The sequence below is a fragment of the Drosophila albomicans genome, chromosome X, assembly GCF_009650485.2.
Source record: "Drosophila albomicans strain 15112-1751.03 chromosome X, ASM965048v2, whole genome shotgun sequence".
In the NCBI taxonomy this organism is placed as follows: Eukaryota; Metazoa; Arthropoda; class Insecta; order Diptera; family Drosophilidae; genus Drosophila; species Drosophila albomicans.
The window spans coordinates 11,934,843-11,962,294 of record NC_047627.2 but is presented as its reverse complement, the minus strand read 5'-3'; the positions used below and the strand labels follow the sequence as shown (position 1 = coordinate 11,962,294).

General features: G+C 34.9%; 1 protein-coding gene across 2 annotated transcripts in view; it reads left to right on the top strand.

Annotated features, from left to right (window-relative positions):
* Nucleotides 1-27,452, top strand: part of LOC117577944 (rhophilin-2) — a 41,436-nt gene that overhangs the window by 2,167 nt on the left and 11,817 nt on the right. The window contains exon 2 of one of the 2 annotated variants that reach the window (XM_034262970.2): nt 54-417. In XM_034262970.2, coding sequence (XP_034118861.1) covers nt 241-417 — 177 coding nt within the window. In that variant the 5' untranslated portion in view covers nt 54-240. Of the gene's footprint in view, nt 1-53; nt 418-19,898; nt 19,962-27,452 lie in introns of those variants that run through there. The other variant, XM_034262972.2, reaches the window with a different exon arrangement.

Sequence of the window (27,452 nt, the reverse complement as noted above, 5' to 3'; positions counted from 1 at the left end):
ATGCGGTGATTGAAGTCAATGTTTAATGCTCATGTTAATTGCAATTAAAACAGCCGCCGCGTGGTAATTACAATAAAACATACTAAACAATAAGAGCAACAGCAACAACAGCAGCAACAATAATCGCAATTGACTCGTGAAACGCAACGTGCAACGTGCTGTTGTTCTTAAAAGTCGAAAGAATATATAAATAAAATAAAATAAAAACGAAAACAAGACAAATACAAATACAAATACAAAATGGATGCCGCAGCCGCAGTCAGCGTCAACGTCAGCGTCAGCGTCAACGCCACCGAAGACGAAGAGGAAGACACAACAACACAAGTCAACAACAAGCTGCTGCACAATCAAAACGGCAACATGGATAACGATGGCGACGACGACGAGCCGCAAGCGCTGCCATTTTGCTTTGTTCGCGTAAGTTTGCACCAACAACAACAAAAACAACTTCTGTACTTGATTTCTGATTTGATTTTCGGTAGGCGTGTGTAGAAAGTTTGCCCAACTTAATTGAGCATTTCCCCCCCTCCTCCACCCTTTCCCTAACCCCCTAAAGCACTTGCTCTGCCGGATGCAGTCTTGCAACCTGCCACCTCCACAACCTGGTCACAGTTGAACGCCACTCGGGCGCAACTTGCAACCAGCCGTGACCCACACCCAGTCGATGTTGAGTCTCATAACAACCTGTAGGATCGCCCTTAGTTCAACGACAGCTTTCGGCATTCCAATGCAGTCACATTATTGACAGCATGTTCGATAAAGTTGTCTGAACAAATCACAAAGTTTATTACAATATAATGATTATAGTTTTTATTATCATACACACATTCAAGAAAGGCGAACTATTGGCACATCTATTAAAGAGTAATTCTTATGTTTTCATTTCTATAAAAAAGTTAAATGTATTTCTTGCATATTTAAACTTTTTTTTGTTTCTAAATTAAAGATGAAATCCTTAGTTTTCATTACTATAAAAAAGTGAAATATATTTATTGTTATTAAATTTTTCATTACCATAAAAAAGGTTAAATGTATTTCTTGCATATTTACACTTTTTTGTTTCTAAATTAAAAATGAAATCCTATGTGTTCAATACTTTAAAACAATTTAAATTTATTTCTTGCATATTTACACTATTTTTGTTCCTAAATTAAAGAGTAAGTCCCATGTTTTGATTACTATAAAAAAGTTAAATATATTTTTATGTTCTTAAATTTTTCATTACCATAAAAAAGGTTAAATATATTTCTTGCATATTTACACTATTTTTGTTCCTAAATTAAAGTTTAATTCCCATGTTTTGATTACTATAAAAAAGTTAAAAATAGTTTTAGTATTTTTATTTTTCTTTATTTGAATTTATTTAATTGCTAGTTGCTGGTCGAGCTCTTGGGCATCATTAATGATCATTGAGTATTTGAACTCTTATGGCTAGAAGTCGTTGATCATAGGGTTCTAGAGTCAAGATTGGTTTTACACAATACTCTTAATATATTTAAGAAATTCATTTACCGTTCGATTTGTATTTTGTTCTTTTCTGATGTTGTATCATTAGTCTAAGACACATCCATTATATATATAGTAAATGCAAACTGTTCAACGATAAATCATAGATATTTGTTTTCCACATTATATACTTAGAATATTATTCATGACTTCAAATATGATTTTAGTTAAATTTATAGTAACAAATAGTAATAGTTAGATTCATCTAAATCGCAGCAATAGCTTTAAAATGAAGAGACGGACAGACAGACAGACAGATGGAGGCGGCAAAAAAGCACTGCAAAGACATCAAATCAGATGAATTGGGCAATTGTTTATGGATGATTCCAATTGTTGATAAGATGATGATTAGTTTTGTTACTCCATTATAATCGGCGTCAAGTGGAACTGTTTTTATTTGTCGTGTTTCTTTGTGGGTTTTTGTTACGCTACGCTGACTTCATAGAACCCATGTTACTTCTCTACAACTTAACTTTATGAACATCCGCCACGAAAAGCAAAAAACAAAAAACAAAACACAAAAAAACGTCGACAAAGTTAACCAAAAGAAAAACCTCGAAGCGTCGCATTTTCGGATGAGTTCTACAAGTGTTAATTTCCATGCAGGGTCTGAGTTCTCAGTTTTAATGTTCTCTGTGTGTGTGTGTGTGTGTGTGTGCTGTAACCTTTTCAGTTTCGGGGTCTCGACCCTCTCTCTCTCTTTCTCTCTTTGTCAGACTGCCGGCAATCTGGCCGATTACGTTCGCCAAGAAGTAGAAGTAGAATCAGAAGAGGGTATAAAACAATTTGTGTAGTGTTTTTTTTTCTCATTTTTTTGGTAAGACTCCGTGCTTGGCTCTTGGCGCACTCACGACCTGCCGGGCCAAGAATGATTGGCCCTTTTGATTGCTTTCTTTGCTCGTCCCATTCGCCGACTGTGTTGCCTGTCATAATTTGTTGGGAAAATTGTTTCGGTTCTGCAGTTTGATTTTCATTATTCCATTTCATGTGCAGTGCCCCCTTACCCCTGCCACCCATCAAAAGGTTGCGTCAAATTGCCAGACAGACAGACAGACGGAGAGAGCCGAGTTCATAGCGCCTTTGTACTTAGAATGCCATTTCTTAAGTGCATTCTGATTGAGACAAACTATCTCAAAATTGTACTGCAGAACTACATTGAACAAATTAACTGAGCAACAACTGTCATTAGCCCTATTTATGAATGAAATCTCACCACCTAGAGCCATGAACTGTTCGATATCCCTGAGCAAAGCTCTAAGCTCTGATGAGCATCATCGCATCTCGTTCGTCATCATCTTGCTGGCTTGCAAAAGTCTTTTCAGACTTTCATTTGTGCATGCATTATATGGAGGACAGCGAACAATCGATCAATGACAATGACAATGGCAATGACAATGGTTGGGCCTCAGTCTCAGTCTCTGGCTCTGCCTCTAGCCACGTTCTGGGAAACAGCCCAGACCACTCCCAAAAAAGATATTTCACAATTTGAATATATAAATATGTATATTCGATGTGTATATATGCCCACGTTGTGTACATATGCTGATTAGCCAAAAACAAAAAAAAAACGAAAAAAAAAAACGTAGGAAAGGCAGTAATAAAACATACAGAAATATGCAGATTGTTTGCTAGATTGTCTCTTCAATAAATGTGTGTGTGTGTGTGTGTGTGCATATTTGTTTGTTTGTTCACTTGTTTGTTTGCATGTTGCTGGCATGTTTGTTGGGCGATAACAATTAATTTGATCGGTCGCTGCGCAAATATGCCGACCAAGTTAAGCAATAAGTCAACACCAACGACACTGTGTGCCATTTGTTTGCTGATTTGTATCACAGAAAAAAAAGGCAACTCTACTCTTATTTAGTGAAAGGTTCTAATTATTAAGTAGTCAGAAAAGAAGGCAACTCTACTCTTATTTAGTGAAAGGTTCTAATTGTTAAGTAGTCAGAAAAAAAGGCAACTCTACTCTCTTTTGTTGAAATCTTCTAATTATATTTTGTCTACATTTAAAGCTTTAATTTAGATTCTTCAATCTTATAAAAAGAAATATGATTTTCAAATTGAGAAATAAATTTTTATTTGAAAAGTTTTGGCTTCGTTGTAGAAACTGATTTATTTCTCTCATTTTCTAAAAACTTTAATTTTAATGACTATTTTAAGAAATTGAAATTATTCAAGATTTTAGCTTAAACCATTTTCTTTACACATTTCTCCCATATTTATTTTCTTTGATTTTGTACTCTAAATATACCTATATTCGTAAGTTCTAAAAACCAGGAATTTAGGTACTTAAGATTTAAGTTATAACTTGATGCTGGAAACAGATTTGTTTAGTATTTTTAAATGCTTTAAGATGCAGCTTAAATAAAGAAATTATAAATAATTCAAGTAGTAAAGATTAAAGCTTAAACTTTTGCTTTAGGTTTTTATATTTAAAGATTTAGCAGTTTTTTTTTGTTTGGCTATTTGGCATGCTTTGATTTAATATATATATTTTTTTTTGATTCTTAACATCGTTATAGATTGAAAAAAATATAAAAATAATTTTATTTCGTTTTGACCTTACCTTTAAAAAGTTTCATTTAAGCTTTTCAATTTCTATCCACAATTTGTTTTATTTTTTTGTTTGTTAATTTAAAGCATTAGCATAGAAGATTGTGCTTATTTTTATAGAATCTTAAAACAAGTAGAAAGCAAAAAGTGCTAAAGTATTTAAACATAAACCTAGTTAAACTTTTTTCTAAACACTTATTCCACAGTTTCATTTATGTTCTTTCAACTCGAAATCGATTAAATTTTAGTTTTGCAAATGAACTATTTATTTGCTTAAGTGCATTGATAAAAATAATCTTAAGAGAGTGTTTTCTGTGCTTTCTTCCAATCGGAAAATGCTGAGTGCAAAGCAAATAGCAAAAACACAACAGAAGTCAAAAGCAAATTAAGTGTTGAGCTAACTTGGGATACTATTGTCTCTTGGAAGCACTTGTGTGCTGTTGGTTTAGGGCGTGGCAGTGGCCATGTCATCCACATCATCGTGCCACACAAAACAAAAAAAAGTGTTTAACACAATTAAATTGCATTTGTGAGTTGCAGTTGCTAAAATGTGTGAGATTTTTCACTTTCCCAGCGTCAATGACTACGTCATTTTTTCTGCTTTTTTTTTTTTAGCCTGTTGCCTGTTTTTGTTTTGTGTTATTTGTTTGTTTGTTCGTTCGTTGTCACAGATGAGATTTGAAATCTCTGCTAATGGCCTGGGTAAATGCATAATGTAAACCTTAGATTACACTCGCTGGTGACCCCAACACAACATAACACAAACAAAAAAAAAAACGCCACCTGTTTGGTTGTGGTATTTGGTTGACTATCCTGCCCGGAGGCTGTAGGGAAACTTTTTGTGGCTATCCATTTCCATTTGCCAATGGCTCCTCGGTGGCGGTGAAAGTTACAAGTCGTATTTCTCTAAGTAACTTTTGCAGTCCACTCAATTGGCTGACAGCTTTTCCAATGCAATCATGCTGCATGCTGCATGCTGCAGGTGGGCAGCTGCTTGTCGCTTGTTGCAACTTTGTCGCAGGTGCGTAAATTGTAAAAAGCGTTTAAGTAATGTAATGAATTTTCAATTGCAATGAAATGAAATGCAATAAAATGGAATTAAGAGAAATAGAATTAAATGAAATGTAATTGAATGAAATGCAATGGAATGAAATGGAATGGAATGAAATGAAATTGAATGGAATGAAATGAAATGCAATGGAATGAAATGAAATTAATTGTAATTTAATGAAATGAAGAGAAATAGAATTTTATGAAATGCAATAGAATGTAATGGTATGGAATGGAATGGAATGGAATGGAATGGAATGAAATGGATTGCGATGAAGTGAAATGAAATGAAATCCAATAAAATGGAATTAAGAGAAATAGAATTAAATGAAATATAATTGAATGAAATGGAATGGAATGAGATGAAATGGAATGAAATAAAATTAATTGTAATTTAATGAAATGAAGAGAAATAGAATTTTATGAAATGCAATAGAATGGAATGGTATGGAATGGAATGGAATGAAATGAAATGAAGAGATATAGAATGAAATAAAGTGGAATGAAATTAAATGTTATCAAATGAAATTAATAGGAATACAGAGAAATGGAATAAGATGACATGAAACGAAAAGGAATGAAATTAAATGGGTTCGGAAGCAATGAATTCAAATAGTAAGAAATGATCTGAAATTGTATGGAATGGAATGAAAGGGAATGAATTAGAAAGATATGCAACGAAATGGAATGCAAGGGAATGAAATGAAATGCCATGAAAAAAGATGTAATGGAATGAAACGCAATGAAATGAAATGGAATGGAATGTAATTTAATAAAATAAAGAGAAATAGATTTTTATGAAATATAATAGAATGAATGGAATGGTATGGAATGGAATGGAATGAAATGAAATACAATAGAATGAAATGAAATGAAGAGGTATAGAATGAAATTAAATGGAATGAAATTAAATGTTATCAAATGAAATTGATTTCAATAAAGAGAAATTGAAAAAGATGGCGTGAAATGAAATGGAATGAAATAAAATGACAGGAAATGAAATGGAATGGAATGAAATTAAATTAAATGGAATGGGATGAAATGCAGTGGGAGTGGAAACAATGAAATCAAAAGGAATGAAATGAAGTGAATTAGAATGGAATGATATGAAAGGGAATGAAGAGATATAGAATGAAATAAAGTGGAATGAAATTAAATGTTATCAAATGAAATTAATTTGAATAAAGAGAAATTGAAAAAGATGGCATGAAATGAAATGGAATGAAATGAAATCAAAAAAAGATGGCTTGAAATTAAATGGAATGGGATGGGATGAAATGAAATGGGAGTGGAAACAATGAAATCAAAGGGAATGAAATGAACTGAATTAGAATGGAATGGAATGATTAGAAATGTATTAGAATGATATGCAATGAAATGGAATGCAAGAGAATGGAATGAAACGCAATGAAATGAAATGGAATGGAATGTAATTTAATGAAACAGAATGGAATGAAATGGAACGGAATGCAATTTAATGAAACATAATGGAATGAAATGCAAATGAAATGAAATTAGATGAAATTATATGAAGAGAAGAAAATGGTTTGCAAACAGCGTTGACAGTGTTTGATGCTCCACTTTTGGGCCAAACACATTTTCATGGCCACAAATTGTGTGACACACTTTGCTTTAAGGCGTAGCATGCGTAATGGAGTTAGCTTAAAATTACATCGTATGATATCAAATTGAAAAGCAAAGCTTGCCAAAAAAGAAATGATTAGATTAGCTGACTCAGCAGTGGCAAAACACAAAACGACAATAAAATAATGCCAGAGCGACATTTTGATAGAATCTCGAGGGCATCATTGGAATCTGGGCTATATATAGAGTAAGCAGAAGAAACTGAACTATAAGAAAAAGAAGAAGAAGAAGAAGGTGTAATAACGCCACAGTTCATGCTTGGATGCGTGCACAAAGATCGTGAGAAAGCTGTAATGCCATTTCATATACTATAATATGTATATATATCCACTTGATATCAGACTTTTGGCCAAAAGTCACACGCAACTTTTGTTGTTAACAACAAACGAACGAACGAATGAACGAAAAAAAAAAGAAAGAAAAATACAAAATATAAAGAAAGAGGAGAAATAGTTATTTATGCAAATTAGTTTCTTGTTTTGCTGCATGTTTGTTTGCTTGATCACGGGGTGTGAGTGTGTGTGTGTGTGTGTGTGTGTTGGGAAAAGGTGTAGGGGGGGATGGTGGGAGGGGGATCGCATTTTTCTGAGCTTGAGTTGGTTAACAACATTTTTCCATTTCCTATTGTACAATAACCGATTTGGTCGCCCAGCGAAATGTTATGCAAATTTGACAACTTTTTTGTTATTTTTTTGGTTCCCTCAGTCGAGGGAAAATTGTTGCGTCCAGACAACATTTTTGTTTTGTTTTCGGCTTTTTTTGGCTGTTGATGCGTTGCGCAACACGCAACGCCCAAAAAGACACCCGACCAGACCCAGACGACACCTCAGAAAGGTAGCCAAAAAAAACAACAAAAAAAAAGAAGTGAGATAGTGCACAAGTGGGGAGTGGGGAGTGAGGAGTGAGGAGTGGGGGAAAGAGGTAAGTGGCGACAGGTTAGCCTAGTTTGCAGTGAGGAAACCAATTTGGCCCCAACCCATAAATGGAGCCGATCGTGAACCAGATTCAGTCGCTGAGATTCCAATTCCGATTCCGCATCGTCGCTCCTTAAAGCAGCAACAACTTGGATGGGATGGGAAGAGATCAGAGAAAAGAGGAAGAGAGGGCAGTAAAGTAGTCTGGTCAAGGAATTTCACTCAGGTTTTCTACGTTTCTCAATGCGTAAGAGAGAGAGTGAGAGAGAGAGAGAGAGTGAGAGAGAGGGGACTATAGAAAGCAGTTGAAAACTCTCCGAGTCTGTGTTTGTGTTTGTGTCTCGAAACTGGCCGAGCAGGTGAAGTCGTATTGCAAACTGCAAAATGCGTATCCCAACTGCTGTTGAAAGTCTTATCCGTGTAAATGCAACAACAGAGCTGGCAGAAAAGCGCAAGTGAAACGAATTATGCGTGTCTCAATCGAAGTCGCAGTCTCAGTCTCAGTCTCGGTCTACCATATGTTTATAGCCCAGAGCCAGCGGCGATAAAAATTGGCAAGGAGTGCTTTGGCTAAAATACCTGAAATACTCACAAATATTTATGCACTCGCAACAGCCAACAACAACAACAACTAAAACAACAACAACAAGACCTAGAGAAATTATATAAAATGAAAGAAATTTCGCGAATTCATTTGTCAAAAAACGAGTTGCGATTTAATTACACACGACACGAGATTATTTTAATTACCAAACATACATACATACATATATGTATATAAAATTGAAAACGAAATTATTTTATTACAAAATATTAACAAACTTAATGTAATAACCGTAATTTTCAGCAACTTTAAGAGTAAACTACAATTATTTTAATGGCCAAAAAGAAATCCTCAATTTCTAGCATCTATAATTGAATTAAAAGCATAAACCAGTTGCGATTATCGCAACTTTTTATTGATATCTGTTTTTTGATGTGGTAAAAAGTTGCCACACAAATCTCTCCCAATCTCATTACGAGAATAATAAATTTATTTTGTTTTGGGTTTGTTATCAAAATCGGTCATTACTCGTATTTTGGGCGTAGCCCTCTAAACGGTTAATGTAATCTGTTTGTATTCATTTATTTCCCCACCCCCCTTCCTTCGTAACTGACCACATACAAGAAGCCGAGTTCTATTACAAAACCTTTCGGCATCTGATAAGGCGTAAAAAGAAAGAAATGTCTAAAAAAAGAAGAAAGAAATAAAACCGAACTCGACAGACGTTAAGCAGAGTTGTATTACGAATGCTATTCTAAGTGGTTTTTTTTTCTGCTTCAAGATTTTTTTCTTCTTCTTCTTCTTCTTGACTAATAAGCTGATTTTCGGCCTTTTGTTGCTGCGGCTCAGAATGCATTTTGGAATGGGGCGTCTTATCGGAATTTATATAACCTTTTGTGTCGAGTTGGAAACAATGCAACTGAGAATGGATACAAAATGGTAGCATTTATGACTGGCCGCCTGGCCTCAAAGGTATTGCCTATATTTGTAGAACTACACAGAGAGAAATCGGGTTTTGAAACTCGAATTTAGTTAAGTTGAGTACGAAAATATTCGCTCTCGAAATTTGGGATTAAAATTGAATACCTTTTGATTTTTGTTATCTATTTTGGGATTAAAATTTGAATACCATAACAATTTCCCTTTTTATTGTTGAATGTTGTTCAACATTTATATATTATGACATAATATTATTTAACTAGCAGTTATAGTCTTTAGCTGTTAATAAGTCATCATAATATAAGCAAGAGGTTTGGCCTGAATAAGTTTCCCTATAATGCTTTGTAATAATCTTTTGGTGGTACAATTGCAAAAATCTGAAAATATATCAAAAATTAAAGAATTCCTTATCTTGGAATCTCACAGAACTTGAACCCAGGACCTTAGAAAACACACGAAGAATGTTTGGTTACAACTCTACCAACTGAGCTATGGGTAGATTGAAATTATAATCGATTGATTCTAGTATTTTCTAGCTTACATCTAGTATATTAGGTATATTTGGTCATTTGAATATTTAAAAAGGATTCATTATACAATTAAATACTAAATGAATATTTAAAAAATACTACAACACCTTTTTTTTTGTCTGTGTATCTGTTGTGTTGCACTATCTCAGGTAGCCTGGCAATAAAGCTGTGAGCGATCGACTTCTTGTTCGACTTTAATTTGTTGACATTTTCATTTCCTTATCGTGTTTCCGTTACATGGTTCAGTTCAGTTCTTATTTGTGTTGTTGCCTTCTGCCTTTTGCTGTGCTCTGTGCTCTGTGTGCGTGTTGTGACAGTCAATTTGGGTTATTGTTACGAGTACGCATCGATTGCTTAACCCGCTTACGCAAGTGCAAAACACACACATTGCCACACACACACACACACACACGATAACGTAAAGCGTTAACGCTAAAGAATGTGAACCCGATTCAGATTATGCCAACAAACTAGAGCTTCTTCATCGGAATCGAATGGAAATGGAAATCGAAATCGAATCGAGATCATTTGAAATGTCAAGGTAAATCTAAACCGATTGATGGCAATGCCCTGCCAGCTATTTGAATATGGAAATGTGCGATCAAATGTTTACCACACGGGTAAATATCTTTAAACCAAGTGCAGCATGATGGAAAACAAAACTAGCTACGGCATTTTCCATTGTTTGTAACGATTCATTAGCTGAAAAGCGCCTGAGAAATTGTTGTGTTTGCTTGCTGAGCTGAGCTTGGCCATAAGTCAAAGTTGAGGGATTCATGGCAGCGACTGCTGCTGGCTGAAAAATCGAAAAAACCTCATTAAAATCTCAGCAGCTGCAAAAGTTACGCAGTCACAAAAAAAAAAAACGAGAAAAAATGAAAAACGAAAAGCGAAAAATAAAAATAAAAATGAGAAACACTCGTAAACGAGACAGCACAAAAATTCCGACACAGCCAATTTGATAGTAGTAGAAATACTTGCAATTGTTGCGACTCGAAAATAAATGCGCTCAGTGGGCAGTTAGCCCAGTTAGCAGTTAGCAGTTGGCAGAAGTAAGCCATTTAAGCCATCAAATTGCGCTACTTGCACATTTTGCAGAGCATACGAAATTCGGCTACTTTGTCGTGTTTATTAGCTTATTGTGGATTCGTTCATTTTTTTGTTTATGTTTTATAGCCATTTAAAACAATTTTGCTTCTTTTTGAATTTGCATCCAACATCATCATAATTGCGATTGTGATTGTGCTTGTAATTGTAATCGTCATTGTAATTGTAATTGTAATAGTAAGCGTAATTGTCTCCAAACGTACATAAATTCGTCGTTGTTGAGCATGCTCAGGCAATTAACAATTAACCGGGCTATTGACATTATTTTGGTTTGCTATTGTTGTTGTTGTTTTTGGCCAACAAGGCTAACAGAGCTGAGCATAGCTCAGCATAACTCTGGCTAATTGTAGGGCCACACAACGACACACAAAGATACAAAGATTAATCCCTCAGATACATTTTGATAAATTGTATTTGTTCTCATCTTTCTGGCAAAATTCTGAATCATTCTACGTTTGCTGTTGCTGTTGCTTCTGGTTGTTTCTTTGGAAGTCACGCAATTGATAGCGCAGGACAATTTCAGATAGTCGCAAAAGGTTCAACTTCAGATTGCTTTCAAGTATTAATTGTGCGAAGACGAAGACAACTGATAGAGAAGAGAGTGAGAGTCTAGACGACTGTTAAATGCACTGAAATAATAATATATGAATTTATCAGATTTAATAACAACTCATTTTTTTTTACCAGCGTTGAAAATAATAAATGTTTATTTAGCTAGAGAAAGTTGAAGATAAACATGAATGCATTGATTAAGATTAAGAATGAACGACTTTTTTCGTCGAAAACTAGAGAGTGTAAAAAAAAGAGATAAATATAATTGATATGAATTGCGAATGAAGATGATGCTTTAGCTTTTCAACGGAAATCACGTTTCTCACTCACAATCGGGTATGTTTAAGACTCTCTTGCTTCGCTCTCAGCTGCGATATATCAATTCGAGTTTCATTAACAAGTAAGAAAGCTATCAATCGAGTGTGCTCGACTGTGAGATACTCATTTTCAATAAAAGCAAATCATTGCGGTATTACTCTGAAAATATACCAGATTAATATACTAAAAAAATACTGCAACATACCAAAGGTTACTTTTGGTATATTGATATACTGCTATATTTATACTTTTACATTTTAAACATACATACCAAATTAATATACCCTAAAAATACAACAATATACCAAAGGCTGTATTTGGTATATTGATATATCACTTCAATTATATTCCTTTATATTAAATATACTAAATTAGCATACCGAAAAATACCACAATATACCAAGGGTTATATTTGGTATGTTAATATATCACCACATTATATATTAAATACACTAAATTAACATTGTGAAATATACCAAATATATCAAGGTCTATATTTGGTATATTCATACGCTTCCACATTTTTAAATATACCAAATTAATATACCGAAAATACCACTGTATACCAAATTATAAACTTGGTATATTTATATACTGCTACACTTAAAATATACTAGATTCGGGCATAACAATATCGTCTCTGGTATATTTCAAATGTATGTAGTAGTAGTAGAGTATATCAATATACCAAACGATGTATGTAGTAGTAGTAGAGTATATCAATATACCAAAAATAGCCTTTGATATATTTTTGTAATACCCTTCTCCCCTCTGGGTAGTAGGTATACTAAGTAAAATTACTGACAAATTGTAATGAGAATTATAGAGATTTCTTGGCAGTTAACATAGTTGCTTTGGCTAAACAAGTGCTGCATTTTTTTCGTTGGCTAAGCTTGAGCCTTGACCCACTGTGGCTGAAGCTTAGCTGCTACCTTTTTGGCCACATTTGTCCACAGCTCAAGTGGGCCAGTTGTGTCTTTTTTATTAACGCGTGTGTGTGGCACACGTTAGTGTCTTAAGACACCATTAACATTCTAGGCTAACATTTGACGCTGTTGTTGTTTGGGCCGGAAAACCGGTAACGCGTACTGCCAACGAGCGAGTACAGGCCAATTTAACGTTTGCCATTTCGCAGTCGCATTTTGCTTTCCTTTTCCTTGCTTTGTGAAAATGATATGCAGTCGCAAAAGGAAGTCAATAATTTAGCACATGGCTAATAAGTGAGTACAGTGAGCACGCTTCACAGGAAATCCAATCAGCCAAGTCGATGACGGGCAATCATCCGTTGTAGCCAATTGGCAGCAACTGAAGCGGCTAACGGCAGAGAAGACGAGGCACAAGTTGCTAAAGGAGAAGCGATTGTGAACTTGAAACCAAAATGCAAATGAAACAAAGTGTCGCCAGTGTCGCTTCTGTTGTTGTGCTGCCTTCGAGGTGTTCACTCGACCATGGGAAGCAGCAAGCAGTAAGTGGCAAGTGGCAAGCTTGAAGCGGCAAGCGGCAACTAGGGTCTGGATTACGAGGCGTTACATGCAATGCGATGCGATGCCGTCCGTAATTACATAATTTATTTATTAAACGCTGCGACCCGTTGACAATGACATTTCTTTATTATTTTGCGACTACGTCGTCAACGTCGACATTCGTAACAGTTGTTAAACGGCCTGGGAGCCGTTTTTTTGGGAGGAGATGGTGGTGGAGGAGCTGCACTCGAACTTGGTTTTGACATTTGCCGCGTTACGGCGCGTAATTATTATGCTGATGATTTCAATTTCAGCTGTGGCATGAACATAAACATTGCAAAACACAATTCGAGGGCCAAACAACAGCGCAAATAAAACAACGCTGTAATATCTACGTCCCATATCCATATTAGCCAAGTCAACGCACTCGCTGTCGCTCTCTTGATGCAATTTCTTGGCCGTTGCCGTTGCCGCTTTGCCGTGAAGCCATTGAAGTTGAAGTTGAAGTTGACAGCCGGGTCGAGGTCATTCCTCCACTGCAAACTTCTCGGTTCTTTTGCGTATTGAAACACAAACAAGCAGCTTAAATATACTTGCTTTTTTATGTTACCAACCAACCAACCACTTCCAATCCCAATAAGCCATTGAACTTCAGCTGCTGAAACCCTCATTCAATGGACTCGCCTTTACGTACATACATACGTGTGTTTGCTGCTGCGTTTGTTTGTAATGATGGCTCAGTAATAAATATACGCACACAGCGATTCAGATTGAGATTTATAGTTAGTTAGAACTAAATATTGTAGTTGTCTGCACGCATAATTAGCTTCGCTTTACGCACCTAACAGCCAGCTCTCTGCACAGTGGGGCAATTATGGCATTTTATTTATGCTTTCAATGGTTTATGCAAATTGCCAGCAATAAACAAATATATGCAAATATAATTGCTTTACTTAAATGTAACTAAAATGTTGAGTGAAAATAATTGAGTTATCGTTTATAGTTTTTGCACACAACAAGTTCAAGTTTTAATGTTTTTACTAATGAAAATTATTATACAAAATTTAAGACAGTTGCTTTAAGAAATCTTAAGTAGATTTATTATTACAATCTTCGTAGTGGAAATTAAAGAAAGCTGCTCATAAATGTTAAGTGAATGCAACTTGTTGTTGAGGAGTTTAGCGTTTTAATAATGTTTATAAATGTCATTTAAATTGTTAAGTGAACCAAACTATTAAATGTATAAATTGAAAAATTTATTAAATTTGTGTAACTTAAAATATTTATATTAAATTTGTGTAATTTAAAATTCCAAACATAAGATGAATTCCTTATAAGCAATTACCTGATTTTTTATACATACTGTTCAAAATTAATATAAAATAATATAAATTTACGTATGTAGAATCTGATTCATTATTATTCATAAATTGTACATTAATTTTAATTAAAAATCCAAATTTCATTCTTATTTCTTATTTATGTAACAATAAATTAGGTAAGCTCAAACGTTTGCTTATAAAGTGAAATAAATTGTACAACAACAATATTAAACTTACAACTGTGCAATTTATTTCAGGTATTGCTGAAAAAAAACTAAATAAATATAGTATATATTTTATCCAATTAATGCATATGAAATTTTGAAACTTAAAATATATTCTTGAGTAATTGTATAAAAAATGGCTGCAACTTTATAAAAATATTTAATATACAATTTTAAAATATTTGAAGCATTGATAGAAAACAAAATTTATAATATTAATGTTATTTAAGGTGATCTCTAAAATATTGCATTTACATTTTATGAGTGTGCAAATTTTGTGCAAATGGTTACAACATTAATGCCAATTCAAATTCCATACTAAATTATGTTCTTTACTCAAGAATTGTTTAAAAAGTTTGATAAAGCAGGAGTGCTTTTAAATGCCATTTAAAGGAGATCTTAACTTTGAATAAATAATTATAATAATAAATTAAAGAAAATAATAATAAAATATTAAATTTGCAATTTAAAAATAGTTGAAGTATTGATTGAAATCAAATTTAGTAATATAAATTATATTATTATTAAAAAAATAAATGCTTCACTTGTAGAGAAGAGAAGAAGAAAAGAAGAGATTTTTATTTTGATTAAATAATAGTACAATAGTAGTAATAATAAAATATTCAATTTGCAATTGAAAAATTGTTGAAATATTGGTAGAAATAAAAATGAATAAAATAAATACTTCACTTGTGGGGAAAGAGAAGAAGAAAAGAAGAAAATGAAGAGATCTTTATTTCGATTAAATAATAGTACATTTTAAACATAATAATAAAATCAAAATTAATAAAATAAATACTTCACTTGTCGAAAATGTTTGATCCCGTTCCACTGTGCAATGGCCGGAAAGACTGAGCCACTTTAGAAGCTTGTAAGTGCCACGGTTTGCATTGCATACCTCGCTCTGGGCAACAGCAACAGCCACAATCACAGCAGCAGCAACAGCAACAGCATCATTGTAAATGTGAATGGGGGAATGGGAAATGGGATTGCAGTCAAAGGCAAGCGGAAAACCATCAACGAATTTGATTGACAGTCAAAGCCGAGCGCACAGCCCACCGCAAAACCGAAGCGGGCACACAGCACAAATGAATTTGAGGCTAAAGCCAAATGAAACAACAGCAACAACAGCAAACAACAACAGCAATAACAACTTCAACTGTTTTGCCTGGCTTTGGATTGTTTGAATCGCTGGCATGGCCGTGTTTACGACTAAATGAAATGAAACCGGAAGTTTGGCTGCCATTGCGGCGGGCACGTCCCCAACGGGTGTTGCTCCCCTCCCCTCCCCCCCTCAACCACCCCTCCTTGTTCCCTCTGCTGCCCTTCCCCCCACCGCGCGTCATTCGACGAATAAAGCCACACATAGTACGGCAAACCGAACTGAAGCAAAACCAAATCGAATTGTTTGCCATCAGCCAGCCAGGTTCGTTCAACTCGATGCGGCGATGCGGCGGCTCTTGACCATTTCAACAATTGAGTTACCACTGCAGTTGGCTGACAATTGAATAACTGGGAGGCTGTTGCAACAACAACAACAACAACAACAACAACGCAGCGTTTCGCACCAAAAGAGCGTGCGAGGCTTTTGATTTTGGCTCTGGGCCACACCTTTTTGGCCAGAGTCAGAGTCAGAGCCAGATGTCGCATTTCGTTTGAAAAGCCAGCCAAGCAACAACAACAAAAACAACAACAACAACGGCAACTCAGACCTTCGCGACCACCGCTGAATGTGGGTGTGTTGACGGAATTTTATGATTATGATCAACATGTAGACACTGATGATGATGCCTCAACTTTTGCGACACTATAAAAAAAAACTGAAGATCGGCCAGTGATAAGAGCATCGTATATATATAGTACACACATGTAGATCCCATAAACATTCCACAAATGGAGCAAACGTTTTTACCTGCACTTTTCACTTTTATAGTTTCCAATTAATTAAATGCCTCAAACGAAACCAGTTTCATTTTGCAGTATTCTGCTTACAAATTATATAAAAAAAAATACAATTTCTAAATGTAAATTCATATAAAATAAAAATAGTTTGTTGAATGAAATGTCAATGACAACGTTTAAATATTTATGCTGATTTATAGGTGTAATTTTAGGATAAATAATTCATCATGACTTAGTAAAATATATTTTGTTTATAATATCAAATAACTAAATGACCAATTCGTCAACTTAGATTAAATATTTGTTGTTGATTTATAGCTGCAAACTTAGGAAGATTAAACTCAGCTTGGCTTAGCAAAATATTTCGTTATATGATAATATTTATAATATCAAATAACTCAATGACAAATTCTTCAACCTCGATTAAATATTTATAAAGTTAGATAGCAATTAATTTAGTCTACAAGCATCGAGTGTTTATTTACCAATTGGATAATTGGCTATCGATTACATTTGGGAGTATGATATTTGTTTGACTCTTGAAAGTAAATCCTAAATTTGAAATCCAAACTCAAATTTACTGCACGCAATTGAGAATCAATTACAACAATCAGAACTGTTTATTTTTTTTGAACAAACAAACAAACGATGACTATTTAGAGAAGTTACAACTGTGAAATGAATGCGCAAATTGCCAATTCGTTTTCAATGCCAAGCTCACAATTGTTTGTCGTTATATAAGGTAGCATTTGGACTAATTGCTTGCCAAGAGTCTCCTCTCTCGACTCTCGAGATTGTAGCCGCATTTTGAAAAGTTTTGACGCCGCGCTGGAATTTTGTTATCGAATTTTGCATGTAATTACAAGTTTTTTTTTTGTCGGAGAAAAAATAAAAACGAAACAATTTTCGCAGATTGTGTGAAATTCTGTTCCATTGTTTTTTGTGCAAAGTTAACAGATCGTTTTGGGTGTTTGGGTTCACAACAATTCATTAGTTGCAATACATTCATAATTCGCACAATGAGTAATTATAATTGTCAGTTGTCAGCTGGCAAATTGAAATGTAGTAGGAAGTTAATTGCTCTTTGGATTATGCTTTATTATTCGTTATGTTATGTTTGTATTGTGTGCTCTGTGAGTGCGGAATAAGAAAACAAAACAAAAAAGGAAAAGAATATACACAAGTGTATATATAGAAGATATGTTTTAAAGCACTTGAAAAGGCTTAAGAATCGCCCTGCACACCATCGCCGGCTTCAAGTTCGATCTTTTCATTGGCGGGCTTGTTCGATAGCTTCGATGCCTCGTATTTGATGCGATAGCTGCCCTGCGGATCATAGATTTTCTCCAGACGCATCCAATCCTCCAAACGATTGTCAATCAAATGTTTGGTCACCTTATCGGCGCCATACTTTTGCTTCTCCGTGCACTTGACACAGTCCGTCATCATGGCATCGGGTAGAATGTCTGCAATTGAAATGTATTTATAAATATATTTCAATTTCGTTTAATATGTATGTTTGTTTTGCTTTTGTCCGTGCTTCTGCACGATTGATACTCGTGCCTCCTTTCATCGATACGATCCTCGCTGCTGTTATCGATAGCAGCCACCCACGGCGTTGCCACCGTATTCAAAAAATACTATTTTTGTTGTTGTTGATAGTTACCCTTTAGCATCTTGGCATCGGCTGTGCAGGGTCCTGCATTCTCCAGGCATTTGATATAGTTGTTAAGCAAACGCTCCTGGTTGAGTATCTCATCCAGATCCACATTATCGAACTTGCTGTCATATGCCTCCCCAGTGGCATCCATCAAAGCAGCTGACATCGGTGCAGGCGTTGTTGCTGCCGGCGGATGACCGTTGACCGCCGCGAGGAGCAGCAAATTGAGGAGCACAAGTGCGATTGTTAATGGAAACATTGTGTCGAACTTGAAACTGATGCAACTTGTGTTGACAGCCAGCCACTTTATATAGGCCACAAGTGGAGCAGTTGTGGAGTGTGCGTGCGTGTTTCCAGGCAATTTGGCGACTGCCTAAATTGCGCACACAAATTAACTGCAATTGAATTATGATTGCCAGTGATTTGGGCATCGGCGTGCAACTTGCAGCATGCTCTTGGTCACCGTCCACTACTGGCCACTTGGGATGACAGCGTGCAAAAGCGCTGTTAACTGTTTAACTGTAAAATGCCGCAGCGCATTCTCGAGTATATGATTCTTGAGAATCTTGCGCTGACTCGACACAGAACTTCCGCCAGCGCAATCCCGACCACTCCAAGAGTCTCGAAGTCCAGTTTTGCAGCATTGAACTGCACTCAAGCACGGGGCAACAAAGAGGGCGCCATTGGCTCCTGCCACCTGCTAATGAACGTTTTTTTTCTTTATTTTTTGGCAACACATGCAAATGAGGCTCGATCGCGAAACGCGAATGCGAACTCGAACGCCTGCGTCTGACTTGGTTCATTTTTATTTATTCGCCTGGCTTTCATTTGTGACTTCATTAGCATAAATACACAATTTTCTATTTGGGTCTTTCGCTCGCTGAGTCTGTGCCAAGTTTGGGGCCGAAGTAGCAACAAACACAAAGAACTACACAAAAAAAAAAAAAAAAGCCACCTGACCAGGTCGACACACAGCAGCAGCCTATCCAAGAAGTTTACCCATTTCCAGCGAACAGCCTCAGCTACAGCTACAGCTTCAACTTCAACTTCAGCTCTTTCTCTTTTGCTGCGTTCTGGCCAACTGGAATCGTAGCGACTGCGACGGCGACGTCGACTCTGGCATTGGCATTGGATTGAATTGGACTTGGACTATTGCCAATGCCAAAGAGCGGCCAAGAACTGTTCTGTATCTCGAGGATTGCGGACGTGTTGCGCGACTTTTTTTTCGCATTCGCATTTGAATTTGCATTTGCATTTTTGCAAATTTTATATATTGTGCTTCCAAAGTGAAAGATATTTTTGAAGACATTCACGAATTTTGGCAATTTTGCCATTGTTGTTTTTTTTTTTTTTTTTTGCTCCACTTGTGCAGCAAGCGAATCTGTAATCGCATCTAAATGTAAATGCTCTGGACCTCAAGGTCAGCTTTGTGTTTAAATTTGTTTTTGTGTGTGTGTGTGTGTGAAGTGAGTGTTGAATTTCTGTTAAATGTCATGCATATGAATTTATTAATCAATTCGAATTGATTCGTGATTCGCCAGCGAATTTCAATAGAAATAAATATAACTGCAAATTGAATTGAATTTTGTTATAAATAGTTTGAATTCCTGCGCAACTAAATGTAATTCAATTGAATTAATTTAATTTTTGTGTGTGTGTGTGTTGTGGATTTTTTGCACAACAAAATGACTTGCAAGTCGCCAATGTCTTATCTGCTGAAACTGGAGCAAATGGTAAGCAAATATAATATGATGTGTGAATATCTATGAAATAAGTGCTAGAATACTCACTCGTATTAAGTGGCAAGGTATCTTGTGTCCACCCACGACGACGAAGAAGTCTTCGAGTGGAGACACGTGCGTCTAAAAGATCGTCTTGCAAAGCTGTTGTTGCTCATAATTGAATAGTTAGCCATAGTCATGGACAGGTGACTGAGACAGACAGACAGACAGACTAAGTATGCGGAACGTGTATATATAATATATATGTATGTATATGCGCCACCTACGTGATAAACCGACAAATACTTGAGCTCAAGCTTGAGTACTTGCCACACAATTCTGACATATGCCAGCTGCGATTTTTGACATTTGCCGCCATTGAACACACACACACATTCACACTTCATTTGATTTTGAATGCAAATAAAATACCAAAATGAAATATTAATACTGAGACTCTCTGAGTTCTCTCTCATTGGAATGCTGGCGCATCGCTTTGAGGCCACTTAAGTTTCGCGACTTTAGCTGTTTCTTGGCCAATAAATATATATACTTTGTAGACGTTTTCAGCTTGTGATAATACTTATTATGCAATAGCAGCCCCCTTCAAAAACAAAAAAAAGAGACAACAATCGTCAATTATGCTCGCTGTTGAGCTTTGTTTTTTTCGCACTCAAATCAATTGAGTTTTATTGTTGCTTATTTGTTTTTTTTTTTAAGGTGAGAAATAACCTTATTGCGAGGTGACGCATATAGAATATTACTAACAATTTGAGGTATTTACCACTGAGTTTGGAATTTACACGCTAAAATCGAATTGAGTAGTATTTTTATTTTTATGAGTATGAGTATGAGTATGCAAAACCTGTCTGGAATTCCAGTTGATTCCAAGAAAACTACGTTTTCGCATTTAAATCTTTTCTGCATTTCGCTAATTGAATGAATACAATCTTTAGTGTTAACGCTTAAGCAAATGACTAATTAGATTTTTAATACCCATTAAGAAATCGAGGAGAAAGGGTTTAACGACTTGGCGACAATCTGAGCTGTATAAATCACTTTATTTCAAGTATTAAGAAAATTAGTTGGAACTATAATCATATAATAATATTACATTTAAGGAACTTGAGTTCTAGCCAGTCAAGTTTTTGATTGCTAACTCACAGTTTTTTGTCAAGATTTTCTATTGAAGTAAAAATATATATTCAACTTTATTTAAAATTGTATATATTAGTTTTAAATATAAAAATCTTACTTACATATTTCCTAAGATACTGCCGATACTTGCAATGCATTAAATATAACAAGATATTATTTTTTTATTGTTTTTTTATTATTATTTTATATTTTTCATTGATAAAATTTCCATTATGTTCTAAAATAGACTGTCAAGGTTTCCGTTTTTTCGGGAAGAATGTAATACAAAAGATGTAATTTAAATATAGATAGTTGTAGATGTTGTGATGTAAAAGTTGATAGTTGTTGATGTAGATAGTAGTTGTGTATGAACTAAATTATATTTTCAACTATATTTTATTTGTTTTTATAATAATACGAAATTTATTTATCTGTAAAATGCTTGATATTTAATTTACTGGAATTATAATAAAGTTTTTATTCACAAATAAATTTTCCGCACCAAATTTTTTAGCCAACTTTCTTTGGTTATCATAACACTAACTTATGACATGTAGTGAATATTCCAAAAATTAATTTTCTATACATAATTTAGTCTTAATGTAATAAAAGTTTTCTAGTAAATTTCAATATTTCAAAGTTTTCCACAAATCACGCAATTTCTTTTGTTATTATCCATATTCGCCAAACTGAAGAAAATGTTTAATTATTATAAATTAAATACATTATGCTGTTATAACTAAATTTTGTCTGGTAGCTGTGTTTTTAATAGTATTTTTGAATTTTAAACGCGCATGTCGCTTATCACTGCTATTTCAAAGTTCACAGCTAAAAATTAAATTAAATTAAAATATAGAAAATATCGTAGTCAACTGCAGGGTATTTTCTAGCCAATCAAATGTATCGATTTATTTTGCAATTGAACATTTGTTGAGCTGCAATTGTTGTTGTTATTGCTATTACTGTTGGTGTTGCTGTTGTGGCTGTTAGGCGCCCACAACAGTCTGGCTTTGCGTGGGAAATGATTGCTGGGGGGGGGCAAAGGGAATTTGAGATGGAAATGGAAATGGAGATGGGGAAGGGGAAGGCGAAGGGGAGACGGCAGCAATTTCAATACGTGATTTGATGAGCCGCACGGGCAAGTTGGACTCAAATGTGGGAAAATAAAACATGCCAAGGCATTTACGAGTACGAATACGAATACGAATGCGAATGTGAGTACACTCACACTGACACTCACACAGTGGAGCATCTGTGGCATATTCTATGGCAATGCCAATTTTCTAGTACATTTTCTAGCCAAATTGGTTTTTCATCATGCGATTAGAACAGCAGCAATCACAGTAACAACAACAACAACAGAAACAACCATTGACAATTGCCGCTGGCAATTTGGCGTCAATCAGAGCTGGCATGTGTAGACCAATCTGAAATAGTCAGAGATCTATACCATAGATCTATACTATATGTGTATCCATATCCGTAGTTGTATCTATAAGTGTACATTGTACGTTGTACTTGTACTTTTTGATTGGTCTTGTGGTGGGTGTTTAGCTGTGATTTGGCAATTTCGTTAGCCATTATGGCTGACCATTTAAGCGCTGCCAACGAGGTAGCTTTGCATTCAATATGCTCGACCTAGCACGTAATGTCATTAGCAGTTAATTATTTAATGATGCGATGCGCCATTTGTATCGCTGTCAAATTATTATACATATGCCATTTGGCTGCTTTTTTGTTTTGAACCACAAATTGAATTGAGCAGAAAAGTCAGCTTCAGCTAGATTGCGGATTCGCATTAAAATTAAATTTAAAATATAAATAAAAAGTATGAAATTAAATAGCTGCTCGTTGCTCAACATAATTATAAATGACTTAGCTTAGACTTTATTAATTCCCTTAAAAAACTAAACTAAAAAAGAATGAAATTAAAAATATGGCGAAAATCGTTGCTCAAAAGAAAGAATATAGCTTAGTTTCAACTTTAATGATCGAGTAAAATATAAACTCATACCCTTAAAAATTGCATTAAATTCAGTATTAAATTAACAATTTGAAAATTAAATAATACCAAATAAAAAAAAAACAAAAAGTGATATTATTCTTAAAACATACAAAATTATTATACCAAAGAAATACTAAAATATAACTAATGCTATATATGGGATATTGGTATACTACAGAGTACAGAAGTACTACAAAGAATACCAGATTCTCAACCAAACTAATTAAGACCCGATAGCAGTAATCATATAAAATTATTTTTGAATAACTTTTAAAATTTTTAATTGATCGTTGCTTAAAGGTATTATAAATAGTTTAGCTACAATGATTTAGTAAAATATAAACTCATCCAAAATACTATTCAGTTTTGAAATAAATTCAAAAGTATCAAATTAAATAACTTCAATAAAAAAGAGCAATAATGGTTGCTCTAAAGAATTATAAAAAACTTAGCTTAGACTTTCATAATTTCGTAAAATATAACCTTAAAAAAATGTTGAAAAAAAAGTGGCCATCTTCAAGAGTAATAGTTATATCATTATAATGTCATTTGGTGAACAAAAAGTTTAGCCTAATTCTTAAAATGAGAGGAAAACTTGATTAGCCCGAATTCACTTAAGGCAAGAAATTTAATTTATTGTTGAAAATAAATGAGACCAAATCGCACAAGCTGCTGTAAATAACAGAACGCTTTTTTATTGTGTGGCCCTTTGGGCCTAACATTTTTATAGTTGTGTCTCAAATCGTTGTCGGCGATTCTATTAAGTAAGGCAATGGAGATTGGAGTTGGTATTGGAATTGGAATTGGAATTGGAATTAGGGGAATTGGGAGATTTGGGAGAAGCGGCAGAAGCAACGGTGATCCCGGCACATTTATCATTTATCATTTGCCGCATCATTGGGGCCAGGCTAACGAGCCTAACGGACGGGCCAAAGTTGGCATTTGGCGAAAAATATATTTTCACTATGAAGCCGAGTCGAAGCCAAAATCAATAAGAGCCAAAATGTGTGTGTTTGTGTGTGTTCCAATTTCCCGAAACTCGAAATGCTGTCGCTTACAGTTATCGAGCAAGCGAGTGAGCGAGTGAGCAACAACAACAAATTCAATCTCATTGGCTCTATGAAGCTAACGGGTGATGCTGTTGCTGCTGCTGCTGCTGCGACTATTGCTGCTGTGACTTTTGCTGTTGCTGCGAGTGTTGCTGCTGCTGCTGCTGCCTAACGACCTCAAAAAACCAGTTGAGCTCCAGAACGACGCAGCAGCAACTTCGCTCCACACTTGTGCGATGAAATAGTTGTTGCTGTTGCTGTTGCTGTGGTTGCTGCTGTTGCTATTATTGCTTCTTTTTGTTTTTGTCAAGTGTTCAGCATTCCTCGTCGCAAGGCCCAGGCGAGTTGTGCACGATTAAATGCATAGCTATATCTCTCTCTCTCTCTCTCCCTCTAAGCTGTTGCCTCTTAACGCTTGCCACTTGTTGCTGCTGGCTGCCTGTTGCTGATGCATATGCAAACGGCAGCAGCAGCAGCTAACACGCATATTTACGAGCATTTTTGTGGCCGATGATTTTTATTGCGCTCTCTCTCTCTCTCTCTCTCTCTTCCTCTGTCTCTCTCTTAAGCGATTTGTATTATTGAATGTGAACAAGTTTTGCGACTGCCAACATGTGGGTCACTTAGCCACTATGGCAACAGGTTGTTGCTGCTGCTGCTTGTCGTTGTTGTTGTTGCTGTTGCTATTATTATTATTATTATTATTTCTGGTATTGGTTCTACTTGTTGCTTGTTTGTTTTTGAATGTTAATGTTGACTCTGGCATTTCACAGCTGCAACTTTATTGCCATTTTCTGTATTTTTTTTTTGTAATTCATTTTGCCAATTTAATCTTCAATTAACCAACTCGAGCTACCCTATTGACGGTGTGCCCATAAAAACGAATAGCATCGTTTGTGGTATGCAAATCTTACGGTCTGTTGAGCCACATTCGGAGAGGCATTCGGTCGGCATTTGGCCAAATGCAAATTGAATTTGTTTTTTGAAATTTCCCCTTGGTTTAGCAACACATTAATCTCGCATCTTGCGGTTCAAAAGAAGTGCTTTATGCTTCTATTTGTGGCTTTTTTTTTCTTTTGTCGTGGTCTTTGCATTCTGAAAAAGACTAAGAAGTGCTTTTTGAAATGATTGTAAGCTCTTCATATATGGCATTTTCTATTATTTTGATCAAAAGTGGAAACTTATTATATACATATGGCATTTCTTTTGATATTCGATATGCATATTTAGCATGAAATCAATATTCATAAATTCTGATGCAGAATTTGCATATTTTAGAAACTTCTTAAGTTGGAACTTTGAGAAGCCATCAATAATGAAATTTCGAAATTTATTTAATAATAATGGTTTCTAATATTTAGAAAACTCAGATAAGAAACACAATTTATTAGAATATTAAACAAATTTATTGAATGTGAATAAATACACAAAAGTTCAGAAAATCTATTTTCATTTTTTGTAAAACATGTGTATTTTTTTCAACATTTTTAAAAATATAAAAAGGTAATACATCGATTAATAGATATATTTATGGTAGATGAAATAATATAAAAAATAAACAAAAATTGATTATGGAATATAGTTTAAAAGTAAATATATAGAACTGAGTTTAACTTGAAATAGTTATAAATATGAAGTGTTTATACATTGATTTATAGTAGATGTGTTTGTGGAAAATCCATTCAAAATTTTAATAAATATGAATTTGAATTTGTTAAAAAGAAGTACATAAAATTATGTTTAGCTTAAAGTACAAAATTGTGTTTAGTAGTTGCCTATATAAAATTAAGTTTAACTTGAAACAGTTTAAACAATTTTGCAATATAATTTACAAATTTGTTTAGCTCGAAAATGTTTTTAAACTTTTTTCGATTTAATTTCCTTGTTTACCAAATGTTTTAACATTGTTTGCTAATAGACTTCGCTATATAAAATGTGAAAATGTGTGTGCACGTTGAGCAAGACTTCACTTGATGATAGAGTATTGAAGTCATCGGAAAGTACAATATGAAATTAGCTGTTGTGTAGGTCTACAGAATGTGTGTATTTGTTGTTGACGTTTTATGATGGGTTTCGGGTCATATAACAAAGCCAGTGGGTCGCAGTTGTCAGGGAACAACAATGGACACCATAGATACACAGATACAGATACTGATACATCAGAGAGTGTGTGCTGGGCTAATCGGCGCCCAACTGTGACTAACAGAATGCCCCCAAAAAAATACCAAAACATACAGAAATTGATGTGTGTGTGTGTGTGTGATGTGTTGTTTGATGCTGGCCAAGCGTTTCCCCGACTGCCTCAAATTCTGTTATGAGTCTGTTTAATTAATGACTCTAACCCGATTTGTAAAACAAAAAAATAAAACCAAATAACACTAAAACCAAAGCGCGAAAACCTTAAAACAGGTGAAAGTACCACTAGCCAAAAAAAAAAAAAAACAAATATACAAACAACATAGCACAAGGCACAACCCAAACATAACAACAAGCGACAGGAACAGGTTTTGTTTAGTTTTTGACTTTTTTTGTTTTTGATTTCGGAGTGTCGGAATGTGCGGCAAGCAGCTCTAGAAAGTGTTACATAGTGCTGCGAGTGGCAAGTATGAATGCTATGATTATGATTGTGAAATGTGGGCCTACCTCCCCCTCTCTCCCTCCCTACCTCCATCTAAATAGTATATGTCAGGCTGTCGTCTAGTGATGATTACAAATTGACCTCTTTGATTTGAATATGGGCCAACAGTGGCTTAAACGAAACACGTTCCACAAAACCAAATCGAAAACTGTGAAACCAAAAGCTAAAGCGCAAAAAAAAAACTAATCATTATGAAACAATACTATGAATAGCTATCGAAAGAGAATGAATGAAAGGGGTCAGTCACAAGTCAAGACATCAAAAGACGCTTTGATCGAGCTGCTGCTGAAGCTGTGCAGAAAATATTCTAGACACTTGAAACAAAAACCACATTGACGACTTTGAAAGTCGTAATCGCCTTGTTTCGTTGTTTTTTTTTTTTATTGATTTGGCGGCTTGGCTTTGTTGGCCCTCAAAACACAAACTCAACAAAATACACTTTCATTTCTTAATGTTTTCTGAAATTGAAACTGAAATTCCCATTGCCATTTCGGGCGCTTTCATGCATAATTCGAAAACTGTGTTTTTTTTTTTTGGCCACTGATTTGTATTTATGCAGTTGATGCTCGCATTTTGTTGTTGTTTGTTGCTCGCTCTTTATTTTTTTTTTTTTGACCGTGTCATTTGCATGCGCTCCGGGGTTTCAGCAATTCCGGGATTATACATGCTACTCA